Source organism: Hordeum vulgare, chromosome 1H (genome assembly GCF_904849725.1).
Source record: "Hordeum vulgare subsp. vulgare chromosome 1H, MorexV3_pseudomolecules_assembly, whole genome shotgun sequence".
Lineage (NCBI taxonomy): Eukaryota > Viridiplantae > Streptophyta > Magnoliopsida > Poales > Poaceae > Hordeum > Hordeum vulgare.
In genome coordinates this window covers 23,540,332-23,555,560 of record NC_058518.1, presented here as the reverse complement: position 1 = coordinate 23,555,560, position 15,229 = coordinate 23,540,332, and the positions used below count along the sequence as shown (strand labels likewise).

The following is a 15,229-nucleotide window of genomic DNA, read 5'->3' as shown; positions in this document are numbered from 1 at the left end:
AATCTCTTTCGATGTATCAGGGTTTCATATGGAAACTCGTCTGTTACAAAGGGATTTCATTTTTTGAACTTATTTGAACTCCATAGTTTTTCTGTGTTCAAAATGCACCATTCAAAGCCACATCATCAATTTACAACCCTTTCTGACTTCATTTGTTATTTTTCATGCATTTACTGATTATTATGAGCTATAAGACCATGAAATTGAAAAGCATTTGAAATGAACTCTCGAAAGGTTCCAAGTTGGCATGGTATCATCATTTCACCCACATAGCATGTGAGAGAAAGTTGAGAGGGTTACCGCAAAAACTGGATGCACTTCGTGTACAAAACGTACAATCTCTTTTGAAGTATCAGGGTTTCATACGGAAACTCGTCTGTTATAAAGGGATTTCATTTTTTTGAACTTATTTGAACTCCATAGTTTTTCTGTGTTCAAAATGCACCATGCAAAGCCACATCATCAATTTACAACCCTTTCTGACTTCATTTGTTATTTTTTATGCATTTACTGATTATTTTGAGCTATAAGACCATGAAATTGAAAAGCATTTGAAATGAACTCTGAAAAGGTTCCAAGCTGGCATGGTATCATCATTTCACCCACATAGCATGTGCGAGAAAGTTGAGAGGGTTACGGAAAAAACTGGATGCACTTCGTGTACAAAACGGACAATCTCTTTCGAAGTATCAGGGTTTCATACAGAAACTCGTTTGTTACAAAGGGATTTTATTTTTTTGAAATTATTTGAACTCCATAGTTTTTCTGTGTGCAAAATGCACCATTCAAAGCCACATCATCAGTTTACATACCTTTTCGACTCGGGCATTAGTCCCGGTTCGTAATGTACTCCAAAGTGCGTAGGTCACCGTACATCTATTGGCGGTTCATCTCTATTATGAAATTAAGTATATATCAAAAAACCATTGCAGAACAAAATGAATAGAGAAATTACCAAATTAATACAAGTTCATCATCACATTAAAACCAAAGCACAATAGTGATCAAATGTTATTATTGAAAAATAAATACATAAAGTTCTCTCATAAAACAACATACAACTATGTAAAACATTTAAATGCAACAACAAATGCGATCAAAATTGCTAGTAAGGTAACAATTGACCCAACAGCATAATGATACCAAGCCTCTTTATCAATGGCATATTTTCTAATATTCCTAATCTTCAAGCGCATTTCATCCATCTTCAAGCGCATTGCATCCATCTTCAACTGTTGGAAATATGCCCTAGAGGCAATAACAATTAGTTATTATTACATTTATTTGTTCATGATAATCGTTTATTATCCATGCTATAATTGTATTGATTGGAAACACAGTGCATGTGTGGATACATAGACAAAAACACTATCCCTAGTAAGCCTCTAGTTGACTAGCTCGTTGATCAAAGATGGTCAAGGTTTCCTGACCATAGGCAAGTGTTGTCACTTGATAACGGGATCACATCATTAGGAGAATCATGTGATGGACTAGACCCAAACTAATAGACGTAGCATGTTGATCGTGTCATTTTGTTGCTACTGTTTTCTGCGGGTCAAGTATTTGTTCCTATGACCATGAGATCATATAACTCACTGACACCGGAGGAATGCTTTGTGTGTATCAAACATCGCAACATAACTTGGTGACTATAAATATGCTCTACAGGTATATCCGAATGTGTTGGTTGAGTTAGTATGGATCAAAACTGGGATTTGTCACTCCGTGTGACGGAGAGGTATCTCGGGGCCCACTCGGTAGTACAACATCACACACAAGCCTTGCAAGCAATGTGACTTAGTGTAAGTTGCGGGATCTTGTATTATGGAACGAGTAAAGAGACTTGCCGGTAAACGAGATTGAAATAGGTATGCGGATACTGACGATCAAATCTCGGGCAAGTAACATACGGAAGGACAAAGGGAATGACATACGGGATTATACGAATCCTTGGCACTGAGGTTCAAACGATAAGATCTTCGTAGAATATGTAGGATCCAATATGGGCATCCAGGTCCCGCTATTGGATATTGACCGAGGAGTCACTCGGGTCATGTCTACATAGTTCTCGAACCAGCAGGGTCTGCACACTTAAGGTTCGACGTTGTTTTATGCGTATTTGAGTTATATGGTTGGTTACCGAATGTTGTTTGGAGTCCCGGATGAGATCACGGACGTCACGAGGGTTTCCGGAATGGTCCGGAAACGAAGATTGATATATAGGATGACCTCATTTGATTACCGGAAGGTTTTCGGAGTTACCGGGAATGACGAATGGGTTCCGGGTGTTCACCGGGGGGGGGGGGGGGCAGCCCACCCCGGGGAAGCCCATAGGCCTTGGGGGTGGCGCACCAGCCCTTGGTGGGCTGGTGGGACAGCCCAAGAAGGCCCTATGCGCCATAGATAGAAAATCAAAGAGAAAAGAAAAAAAAAAGGAGGTGGGAAAGGAGAGAAGGACTCCACCTTCCAATCCTAGTTGGACTAGGATTGGTGGAGGACTCCTCCTCCCTTGGTGGCGCAGCCCTTGGGGCTCCTTGATCCTCAAGGCAAGCCTCCCCTCCCCTCCTCCTATATATATGGAGCTATTAGGGCTGATTTGAGACAAGTTTTGCCACGATAGCCCGACCACATACCTCCACGGTTTACCTCTAGATCACGTTTCTGTGGAGCTCTGGCGGAGCCCTGCTGAGATTAGAGCACCACCAACCTCCGGAGCACCGTCACGCTGCCGGAGAACTCATCTACCTCTCCGTCTCTCTTGCTGGATCAAGAAGGCCGAGATCATCGTCGAGCTGTATGTGTGCTGAACGCGGATGTGCCGTCCGTTCGGCACTAGATCGGAGCGGATCGTGGGAAGGATCGCGGGACGGTTCGTGGGACGGTTCGCGGGGCGGATTGAGGGACGTGAGGACGTTCCACTACATCAACCGCGTTCCTTAAACGCTTCTGCTGTGCGATCTACAAGGGTACGTAGATCTGAAATCCCCTCTCATAGATGTACATCACCATGATAGGACTTTGTGCGCGTAGGAAATTTTTTGTTTCCCATGCGACGTTCCCCAACATCAACCGCATCGCATCGATCTTCATCTTGCGATCGTCAATGACCTCGGCAACATGCAACTCCATTTCAATATTCTTATCCTCAGTTATTTTCAATTTTTCCTTCAAGTATTTATTTTCTTTTTCAACCAAAGTTAACTTCTCGAGAAGCATTCCTGGGTGGGTTGGAATTTCCAGTTCACATACCTCCTAGATTAAAAATATATGTCACGTTGGTCATCATAATTTTCATAAACAATAAATGAACCAAATAGTTATGAAAAGATAATATATACCACATCTAAATCATAGACAGGACGAGGGCCGACAGGGGTGGATACCAAAACCATCGCACTATATAATTACAAGGAATAATAAAAGTAAGAAAATTAGACAAGTATCTATCTGAAGTAAGATTTTTTTTTCTTTCAGAAAGAAGATAAGAACAAGAGGCTCACCACGGTGGTGCCGGTGACGAGATCGGCGCGGGTGATCGACGGCGGTGAAGACAGGGCGGGGACGGGGCGTGATGGACCGCTAAATCTAGACGAGTCTCGTTGAAAATGGAGCTCGGAAGTCGAGTTTCGAGAGGAGAAAGCTTAACTAGTGTGGCTCGGGCATTTCATCGAACACCTCATGTGCAAAGGAGGTGAACTAGAGCATCCAAATGCCCTCCCCTCGCTGGCTCGACAAAAACAGAGCACTCTAGAGTGCTCTGCCGCGGCGGTGGGTATATATGTAGGCAAGTTATTTGTCCCGGTTCGTGGCATGAACCAGGACTAAAGGTTGTGGGCCAGCAGCGAGGACCATTGGTCCCGGTTCGTGGCTCGAACCGAGACAAATGGTTCCACACGAACCGGTACCAATGCCCCGAGGCCCCGACCGGCCCCCTGGGCTCACGAACCGGGTCTAATACCCCCCATTGGTCCCGGTTCTTGAAGAACCGGGACTAATGGGCTGGCGAGGGCCGAACGGTGGCCCTGTTTTCTACTAGTGGTCTCAGGTTCTTTTTTTAATTTTTTTGCAAGTCGTCCTTGCTAGATATCAAAGACAATGAAAATTATGAAAGATGAGGTGACCGTGATGATTGGAGTGTCCTCGCATCTTTACAAGTTGCAAGGAAACATTATTGCAGGTGGAGTCATGGAGACTAGAGTTGCAGGAGTAGCAGCGGGACGGTTCCCATGGAGGCGGCGGGTCTAGGGCAGACTCGTCGGGTAGCTTTCGGTAAGCTACGAAGAAGAAAACACATGTCCCGAATACATGGAAGTTTGACGCGTGGACAAATTCAAAGTGGTAAAAAATATTCGCCAAGATGGAGTTTGTTAGAGTTGTGTCGAATATTATATACGAGTTGGGTTACATATGGACTTGGTGTTGTAGTGTGGGTAGGATACGTGTAGTGTTATAGTCGGACACGTGGTACCCTTGACTTCTTATATATGAGGAGGCACCCCATGTTGTAACCTATGATGACTAGATAACGACAGGATCGAAAGGGGGAGTCGGCGGCTTGTGCCGGCGCCCGGATGGCCGGTGTTGTTGTATCTCGGTGAGAAGCGCCCGTAGTCCTTGCCCCGGAGAGTAGACGAGTTCGCTGAACATCGATAACAAATTTCGGTATCGTCATCGTGTTGTGATTGCTTGTTCCTCGAACTTATTTCAAGAGAGGCTCTCCTTTTGCCGTCCATATCCATACTCTATTTCCTAACGACTACTAGGGACGACCCACAAGTCGTGGTCTCGTTGATTGAAATTTATTTACACTCTCTTTGACTGTGAACACGGCAGATGCTGAGCATGCGACGACCGACCGAAGAGTTGACGTTGACATAAAACGAAAATCACGTTCCCAGCTGCAGTCACTACTCTCCAATAACCAGTACGCTATGAACTAAAGCCATGGTGTTAGCTCGCTCCTGAACCGAGTGCTCAGCAGCATTTATGTACTTCTTTTTTATTTTACTCTCCTGGGAAGAGAAATTATATATATTGCACACTAGAGAAGAGTTTATGACGGCATGCATCTCCCACATACAGAGATCATGGGTCGTTCTCTTTTTTTTTTAAACCTAGAAAAGAGTTCACACAACTCCCCGAACACTCTGCAAAGACAAATCACCCAAATACTTAGAGTAATTTTACAGTGCATCCGGTCGATATGGACCGTCCGTCGGAGCGAATTCGACGGTCCAGATCCGATGCAATACGTTGATGTCACATGTATTATATCAGATCCCGAGGGGCATTTTCGGTAGAAAAAATATTTCGAACTGCTCATCGGCACCGGCTGGTCCTTCCTGAAGCCATACCTCTAGGTCCGTACCTACATACAAGTATACGTGCAGTGCATGCATGTAACAATCGATCAACGCATGACATGAAAGACCACACATTCGTGTATTCCTGTAAAAACGTCGTAACAGCCCGGATCCCCGTCTCCTTTTGCCGTCCATATCCATACTCTATTTCCTAACGACTACTAGGGACGACCCACAAGTCGTGGTCTCGTTGATTAAATTTAGTCTCGTTGATTCAAATTTGTTTACACTGTCCTTGACTATTAACAGGCAGATGCTGAGCATGCGACGACCGACCGACGGGTTGACGCTGACATGCAACGAAAATCGCGATCCACAGCTGCAGTCACTACTTACTCCTCAATGGAAACATCCCTTTAATTTCTGTGCCTCATTTTTTATCCGACCTGGCGACAACGCCTTCTTAAAATCATGCGTGCCGGTGATGCTGAGGGCGAAACATACATCGCAATGGCCAAAACTCCACCATCTTCCACGAGCTACCTGCTCATCATCCTAGCACTAGCACTAGCACTAGCAGCCTCTGCCGTCGCTGCTGGAAGTGGAAACGGGAGCTGCATCCCGGCAGAGAGGGCGGCGCTGCTCGCCTTCAAGGCCGCCATCACAAGCGACCCGGCGAACCTCTTTGGCTCATGGCATGGCCACGGCTGCTGCCAATGGGGCGGCGTGAGGTGCCACAGCCGGACAGGCCACGTCGTCAAGCTCGACCTCCACAACGAATTCATCGAAGAAGATTACGGTTCTTTTTGGTTCCCTGGTAACCATTCGCTGCATGGCCAGATAAGTTCTTCGCTGCTCGCTCTGCCCCATCTCAAGCATCTGAACCTTAGCGGGAATATGGTTCTCGGAGAAGGAAGGCCTATACCAGAGTTCATGGGTTCCCTCGGGAGATTGACACACCTTGACCTATCTTCCTTGAATTTTAGTGGTAGAGTGCCTCCTCAGCTAGGCAACCTATCCAAACTCCTATATCTTGACATAAACTGTGGTAGGACCTCTGATATGATGACATACTCAATGGATATTTCTTGGTTAGCCCGTCTCCCCTCGCTGAAGCATCTCGACATGGGCGGTGTGAACCTTAGCGCAGCGGTAGACTGGGTTCAGACACTAAAAAAGCTTCCGAACCTGGTTGTCTTGAAACTCAATTATTGTGGCCTTAATGATTATAGTAGTACGTCTCTCCTACTCCATAACCTCACGGTTCTTGAGGAACTTGATCTCTCAAACAACCATTTAAACAGTCCAGCTATAAAGAATTGGCTTTGGGGTTTAACAAGCCTCAAAAGCCTAATCATATACGGTGCTGAATTAGGCGGAACTTTTCCTCAGGAGTTGGGAAACTTGACCTTATTAGAGACCCTTGACCTGTCATTCAACCACATCAAAGGGATGATACCGGCGACTCTGAAAAAAGTCTGTAATTTGAGATATCTAGACCTCGCAGTGAACAACATCGATGGGGACATATCAGAACTAATTCAAAGGCTACCGAATTGTTCTTCTAAGAATCTGCAAGTCCAGACTTTGGGAGGGACCAACATCACAGGGACAACATTGCAATCACTTGTAAACCTATCCAGCTTAAACACGCTTGAACTTAGTTTCAACCACTTGAGAGGTTCCGTGCCCGTGGAGATTGGGACACTTACAAATTTGACCAACTTGTCCCTTAAGTTTAACAAACTTACTGGTGTGATATCCGAGGATCATTTTGCTGGTCTGATGAATTTAAAACGAATTGACTTGTCTGATAATAATGGTTTGGCAGTCATCGTGGATTCAGATTGGGAACCTCCCTTCAACTTGGAATTGGCAAGGTTTGCATCTTGTCATTTGGGCCCCCAGTTCCCTAAATGGCTGCGATCGCAAAAAGGCACTGTACTTCTTGATATTTCAAACGCAGGTATCCAAGATAGGATCCCATATTGGTTCTGGACTACCTTTTCGGATGCGCAGTTTTTAAATGTCTCATTTAACCAAATTAGTGGTGAGCTGCCACCTAATTTGGACTTCATGTCAATGGAAATACTTTTTCTCCAGTCAAATCATCTAACTGGTTTGGTACCACGATTACCAAGAACAATTGTATTCTTCGACATCTCCAGAAATTGTTTAAGTGGGTTTGTGCCATCAAATTCACAAGCTCCATCTTTAGAGACTGTCGTTCTCTTTTCCAACTGTATAACTGGGGCTATTCCAAGGTCATTTTGTCAGTGGTCAAATCTGCGGCTCTTAGATCTTTCGAACAATCAGCTTGTAGGTCAACTTCCTGACTGTGGCAGAAAAGAACCGAGACGATGGCATAACACAAGCAACAACACTTCAAGGGTCAGAATCACAAGCCATTTCGGTTTGGAAGTCCGTACTCTCCTTCTAAGCAACAATAGTCTTTCGGGTGGATTCCCTTCACTCCTACGACGGTGCCGCAATCTTCTTTTCCTCGACCTAGCTCAAAATAAATTGAGTGGAGACCTACCTGCATGGATTGGTGATCGAATGGCAGCTTTGATCATGCTACGCTTAAGATCGAACAACTTCTCCGGTCACATTCCAATTGAAATAACCGGACTTCTTGCTCTTCGCATCCTTGACCTAGCTAATAACACCTTTTATGGGGATATTCCACAAACTTTAGTGAACTTCAAAGCTTTGACTGCCATTAATGAAGCTGTAGATCCAGATAACAATCCTTTCACAGAAGAATATATTGGAGCGATGTCGTACGACAATATGGGGCTGACTGATGATAGTTTATCAGTTGTCATAAAAGGCCAAGTGCTTGCCTACAGGGAGAATAGTGTATATTTGATGAGTATTGATTTATCCTGCAACAGTTTAACTGGAGAAATCCCAGAAGATATTAGCTCTCTTGTTGGACTCATAAACCTGAATTTGTCATCAAACTTCTTGAGCGGAAATATCCCATACAAGATTGGAAATCTGCAAGCACTCGAGTCTCTTGATCTCTCAAAGAACCAGCTTTCTGGTGAAATTCCTTTGGGCTTATCAAATCTGGCATCATTGAGCTATATGAACTTGTCATATAATGGTCTATCAGGTAGAATACCATTGGGGCGTCAACTAGATACCCTTAAAACAGATGATCCAGCTTCTATGTACCTTGGCAACCCAGGTCTTTGTGGACGTCCCCTTCCAAAGCAATGTCTTGGAGATGAACCAACTCAAGGAGATTCAGTAAGATGGGATAAATATGGTCAATCTCAAATGGATATTTTGTTTAGCCTCATTGTGGGGTTTGTGGTAGGACTCTGGATGGTATTTTGTGGCCTTGTGTTCATGAAGAAATGGAGGTACACTTATTTCAGATTACTTGATAAGTTATGTGACAAGGTCTATGTCATCTCTGTTGTTACTTGGCACAAATGGTCCAGAAACGTTGGGGAAAATTAAGCTACTTAGCTACACAAATAAGGAGGATGCAGAACTTAATAGTATACATATTAATTTTCTGTGTCCTGCTTTCTCATTGAGAATACCATCACTATAAGGTGAAGTCAATGTATCTCGTTACTGGTTGAATGTTAAAGTTTGCTTGTTGTGCTTGTTAGATGTTATGGTACCAACCAGAGTCATGTAACTTGTGTACGGTGTTTTATAAACCTACACGTATCTAGATTGGATGTTTATTAAGTTTAGTAACCAACTTAATCTAGAGATTTGAGTCGGTTGTAACAATGTAAATCTCTTGACCAGAGTTATGGGTCCCCTTCAATAAATTCCACGCGGCCTCTCCCCAGAGGTTACAACGCTTTACCAGATGACGACCGTGGGCTACGGTGGCCGTCCTCCTATTCCTCGCCATCGCTTGTTCATAGACGACCTTACATACAGTTTCGCCGCGCCAAAAGGCGGTTTGCTCATCCTGGACGGCGGCGTTCTCAGCGATTAGTGGACCCATGACTGCTGGGGAGTATACAACTTTGGCTGCCGTACCAGGCCCTCACGGCGGACATGCAGCGTTCGACGTCACGCACACCAAGCCCGCACGCCCGTCTCGGAGGTCGTCGCACGCTCAGGATATCACAGGGGTACAGGCTCGCCGGCAACAATGACGGGCTGGTGGTGTCATGCAAAGGCAGGCGGGTCGAGGACGACGGCGACCAAGCCTTGCGGAATTTGTGCGACGTCGAGGTACTGCACCTGAGTGTGCATTGGCGGATGGTTATATTTAGATTGCTCCTTTTCTGTCTTGCAAATCCGTGTACTCGATCGTGACCAATTGGTAGCTAGAGAGGCAACAAACAAACTCAGCAGTTCAGTTCGTCCTTTGCATAAAACACAACTTGAGAAAATTCTGAGACATTCATAGCCAACTCGGAGATCCAAACTCGGTAGGAAACAAGTATGCCACACGGGACCCAAATAATAACTTACCGGAGGAGCTCAAAACAAAAACTTTTCCGAGTACTGATTGACTAGTTGGAGTAATTCAAAGATGGAAAATTAATTAAAGTTCGACAATGATCAAAAAGTTTAGTAGTGGCACACAATACTTCAGAATACGATAGTACAAGCAGAACTTGACTCAAACAGCCAACATGCTAGCTATGAATTATCTCGACACATCTTGCAAAAGCACCAAAATATCACCATAGAAATTGAGACTAAGCGATGCATCAGTCAAGCATCACTCCGATCATCCGCCGCCTCGTTCTCACCGCTGCTACTCATCGGTGGGTGATGCGCTCGGTTCAGCGATCATGTGGCGTAGCTCAGATGGGAGGCGTTTTCAGAAGCCCAAGCATTTTTAAACGATGGCCCTGTTTGGATCCTAGGGTTAGAGTTAGAATGGGTTAGATTTAAGCCATCTAACCTTCAAAGATCCAAACAGGTGGGTTAGAGTTGGTTAGATGTATCTAATCCACCTAAAAACTCTAACCCATCCAAGAGGTCCACGGAAAGAGAGAGGTTCAAAGTAGTCAAATGATTGAAAAAGAGCATTTATTGTTCATCTAACCCCTCCATCCAAACACCTTTAGAGTTAGAGTTAGTTCAGGTTAGTGAGTTAGATTCTAACTCACTAACCTGAACTAACTCTAACTCTAACCAGGTTAGAGTATCCAAACAAGGCCGATGTCCTTCAAAGTTACTCAGACACTAAGGTTGCCAGAGACACCGATAACGATGTCCTTTGAGTAGTATTGCATGCAGTTCGAGTAGTATTGCAGTGTGAACAAGTGAAGGTAACTACTCCTCTGCATGCCAGATACTGATATGAAATCAATCTCAAATGGCGCTGCACCTCAGGTGAATGGTGATCGTCTCCTGTGCATGCGTGCGTGAAGTTAATTGCGTGGTTGTTTCAGTCCCCTATGCGATGCGAGGAGACAGACCGTCCGTCCATCCATCAGCGTAGGTTTCTCAGGCATATAAATTCCCTGCATCAACGCACCAAATCCATCTCCTCTCCCTTCTCCAACCCTTGCCGTACCAGCTGCCGGCCCGCCATTGCTCGGTGAGTGTTTATATTTCTCTTCCCATTGTTTTCATCGCCTCAGGATTCCCACGTCCATCATATATATATATATATATATATATATATATGTGTGTGTGTGTTTCTGACCGCCTGATCGATCTACCCTTCCAGGCTGACTTGTGTTGATCCGGCATGACTTTCGCCGGCGTATCTCTCGTCGGCGGCGACGGCAAGCTGTGCGCCTCCACCGTGTCGCCCATCGACTGCCGCGCTGCCAGCTGGTACCACTTGCTCGTGGTTGAAGGCTTCTCGCGTACAAGAGACATCTTGCCGGCCGGCGAGTACATCAGATGTCGTACTTTCTTGGTCGGAGGCCACTGCTGGTATCTCGATTACTACCCTAATGGTTGTGACTCCGAGCATGCTGGGTTTGTATCGCTTCGTCTTTTCCTTGAGGAGGACAACGATGATGATGAGGATGAAAACGATGATGATTGGGAGGCAAACGAGGATGATCAAACTGACAACGATGACGAGGATGAAGACGACGATTATGAGGATGAAGAGAAGGATTAATACCATCAAGATGAGCACACTGATAATGATGATGCTCAAGATGATCATATGGTTGACGACGATGACGATGGTGGAGATGATGATTATGAGGATGAAGAACATGAAGATGAGCACTACGGTAATGATGAGGCTCATGCTGATGATATGGCTGAGGACGATGATCACGACTATCATGAGCTAGTGCCGTCCGTGAAGGCTCAGGTTTCCTTATGTTTCATCGACCAGTTTCAGTGGCTCAACTCAGGACGCATGCGTGAAACCATAATATATGACTTCGGTCTCAAAAATCGAATCATTTATAGAGATATCATGACAAGGGACATGTTGGAAAGATCAACAGATCTCAAGGACGACAGCTTCACCATCCGCTGCGACATCGTTGTACATGATGTCAAATCCAAGCCGCGTGCTAGCACCATGGCTCCTCCGTTCATCCAAGTCCCTCCTTCTGACATGCCAATCCATTTCAATGATCTCCTCCTGTCCAAGGAGGGTGCCGACGTGAAGTTTGTGGTTCGCGGTGAAACTTTGCAGCACACCGGTGTGTACTTGCAGCGCCGCCTATCGTCTTCAAGTCACAGCTGTTTGGCGACAACCTTGGCGCTGCTACCGTGAAGATCGATGATATTGAAGCACAAGTGTTTGAGGGCATGCTTACTTTCAGCTACACTGACACATTGCCCGATTGGGGTAAATTTTGCATACGTAAACGAGATGAAGCCCCTCAAGATGGCCACGTATCAGTCTGCTATGTAACGTTGCTGCTGCAGTTGCTTGAAGCTGCCGACAGGTATGATCTCCCTCGGCTGAAGTCGATTTGCCAACAATTGTTGGTCAGCCGCATATGGCTGGAGACAGTAGGAGACATCATTGTTGGAGCTGAGCGGGGACGTTGCCCTTGGTTGAAGGAAGAGTGCTTGGAGTTCATCAAGTCTCACACAAGTCTGCAAACCTGCAGCCCCTCCGGTCTCAAGGAGCTCATCTCCAAGTTTGCGTACTAAATTTCTCAAGAAAACCTATGTATGGGCTCGTCGTTTCCTTTCGAATTAAGTATATGTACTGCCAGTTCGTACTACCTGACCCAAGGTTAAACTGTCACATTTCAGCGGGTGGTTTTGATCAGATGCATTGATCTATTAACATTTCAGTGTGTGTGCCTTGTTTCCCTTCTTTCTGTTGATTGATTTGTCGTACTTTAAATGCTCTGCATTAGTGTGTGCATGACCTGCTGATTCCATCAGGTGCGATCGCAAAAACAGACCTGCAGAACGTGATATGGTAACGACCAACAGTTGGCTATATTGTAACCAGATGCAGCTCGCAAGCACCAGCAACCACCACCCCCTACGGCATGACACCAAACTACAGCATAAAGCCAATCTCGATCTAAACCTAGTAGTACCAAATCTGCTATCTACAAAGGAGAGATCTGGCCACCAGCCCCATCCCTTCTTGAGTCGGAAACGCCGACGCACAAAGAGAGGGGAGGATCCGGGAGACTCCCAAGCGGAGGGGAAAATGAGAGTCTCCGCGCCCTTGCGTGCTCCTTACCACGCGCCCATCTAGCTGAATTTTCATATTTGGTAACGTGCTGGGTATTGTGAATATATTTCTTACCCCTAAGCTATGCATTTAAAAGGGAAAACATTTCCCTTCGGCGCGCTCTAACCATACACGTCTCATTTTCTAAGCAATCGTATAGCGCCATAAATTCCTTTTTCACTCAGATCCCCATGTGGCACTGCACGTTCAGGATACATGGTTCATCTCGACTCGATAGCCAAAAAAGTCATTGGATGTGGATTTTTTGGCTTTAAAGTCAAAATAAAATTTCATATTAGCGTAGCAAGTATGCTTGATAATTTTCGGGCCATATGAGACAGCAGTGCTTCGTCGATGAAAAAACATAAAGTTAAATCTAACAATTAGATGTAACATTTGGCGTTCAACTTGTTTCTTTTTGTACAAGTCGAAATGGTTATTATTTTTTCCATTAAAATTTGCATTTACCATTAAGATGTGACAATGGAGACATTTATTTTTTATTTAAAATGACATTTGTAAAATCCATGTTTGGCATGCAGGAGCATATGCTCCCACTACTAGAATTTTCCTCTTTGTCGAGTGTTAGGCTATTTGACGAGTGCATTATGTCGGATACTCGGCAATAGTATCTTTGCTGAGTACCAAACTCAGCAAAAATAAGAAACTCGGCAAACAAGCACTTTGCCGAGTGTCATAGACAAAACGCTCGACAAAACAACAAAACTCGACAAACAGGGCTTTGCCGAGGGCTACACTCGATAAAAGTGGGTCTTTATCGATTGTCCCACTCAGCAAAAGGGGGTCTTCGCTAAACTGCATGGTTTTGATTGTAGAGATTGCATACGACCACGGATGAAGATGGTCCAAAAACCAAAGTTGTTCATTTTGACGAGGTGGATAGTTTCCATGTTAAGAACCTTTTCATTTTAGGCCATACTAATTACACTTTTAAGCCAAATACTAATATAGTCTCAAGTGATCCAGGTGATGGCCATATTCATTGCATGGTTTATTATAATGTTTCCAAATTAGACACATCGGTGCATCTTGACATTAGAAACAATGTTGCCAAACAGAGTTTCGTACGTTTAAAGAAAATCAATTTTGATTCTCTAAATGTTAAAAATGGATGTTTTTTGTGAAGCAAGTATAAGAATCAGGGTGCAAAATGGCACCACTCCAATTATCACAGTAAGTATACCATATTTTATGCACAATTCCCAAGTTTCATGTATTTTTTAGTTTTCTAGCTACTTTGGCACATTTAAATGACTTTATGTCAATTTTCCAAAAGTAATTCCAAATTGAACTGCAATTGTGTCATAGCTCAGCCATAAAAATTAGCAAAAAATTCTTTTAGGTACACAAGTAGTCATTATATGGGATAACCTCTTAGGACGTGTTTGGTAGCCTGCATGGAGAGTGTATGAGCCCAAAAGTTCCCTCCCCGACCCACTTTTCGCTGTTTGGTAGGGTGTATGGACTGAGGAGAGCATGCATCAACTGATGCAAAAAAGGGCCTCGGCATAGCTGAGCCCAGCACCCCCGCAGAGGCGAGCTGAGGCGAGCTATGCTGAGCCCATGCACCCTCGCCCCGTTGCCCCGTCGCTCCCCCCTGCGCCTCCCCATCGCCCCGTCGCTCCCCCCCTGCGCCTCACCCGAGCTCCGGCGGCCCCCCTCCCCCCCTGTGCCTCGCCCGAGCTCCGGCAGCCCCCCTCCCCCCTGCGCCTCGCCCGAGCTCCGGCGGCCCCCCTCCCCCCTGCGCCTCGCCCGAGCTCCGGCGGCCCCCCTCCCCCTGCGCCTCGTCCGAGCTCCGGCGGCCCCCCTCCCCCCTGCGCCTCACCCGAGCTCCGGCGACCCCCTCCCCCCCTGCGCCTCGCCCGAGCTCCGGCGGCCCCCCTCCCCCCTGCGCCTCGCCCGAGCTCCGGCAGCCCCCCTCCCCCCCTGCGCCTCGTCCGAGCTCCGGCATCCCCCCTCCTCTTCCTCCCTCGCAGTGCACCTCTTCCTCCTCCCTCTTCCTACCAAACACAGTCTCATCCAAACATGTCACAACACATGCATGACCACCAAACAACTGAAGATGAATGTATTCATCATGTCTATACTTAGCATGCATCAACATGGAACAATTATGCTAGGGTGAGAACAGCTGCCAAACACACCCTTAGATTTTTGAGAGATTCAACCTCTTGTGATGAATAGCCATGCCGACCATTTTGGCCCCCTTTTGAAAAGAATGGAAGAAAATGAAGACAAGTTTAAAAAATGCAATCCGTTTGCATGGACTCTTTTTATGTGTACTAGT

General features: G+C 45.6%; 1 protein-coding gene and 1 pseudogene across 1 annotated transcript; both read left to right on the top strand.

The window, feature by feature from the left end:
• The first annotated feature begins 5,796 nt into the window (after positions 1–5,796).
• On the top strand, positions 5,797–9,381 carry LOC123405310 (receptor-like protein EIX2). The gene has a single exon (XM_045099054.1). The coding sequence runs from the start codon at positions 5,814–5,816 to the stop codon at positions 8,775–8,777; it is 2,964 nt and encodes a 987-aa protein (XP_044954989.1). The 5' UTR covers positions 5,797–5,813; the 3' UTR covers positions 8,778–9,381.
• Positions 9,382–10,995: 1,614 nt separating this feature from the next.
• Positions 10,996–12,380, top strand: LOC123395891 (annotated as a pseudogene).
• The last annotated feature ends 2,849 nt before the right edge of the window (positions 12,381–15,229 follow it).

What these genes read in the sequence shown, in the direction of transcription:
- LOC123405310 (XM_045099054.1), top strand. Translation starts at nt 5,814, where the DNA reads ATGGCCAAAACTCCACCATCTTCCACGAGCTACCTGCTCATCATCCTA.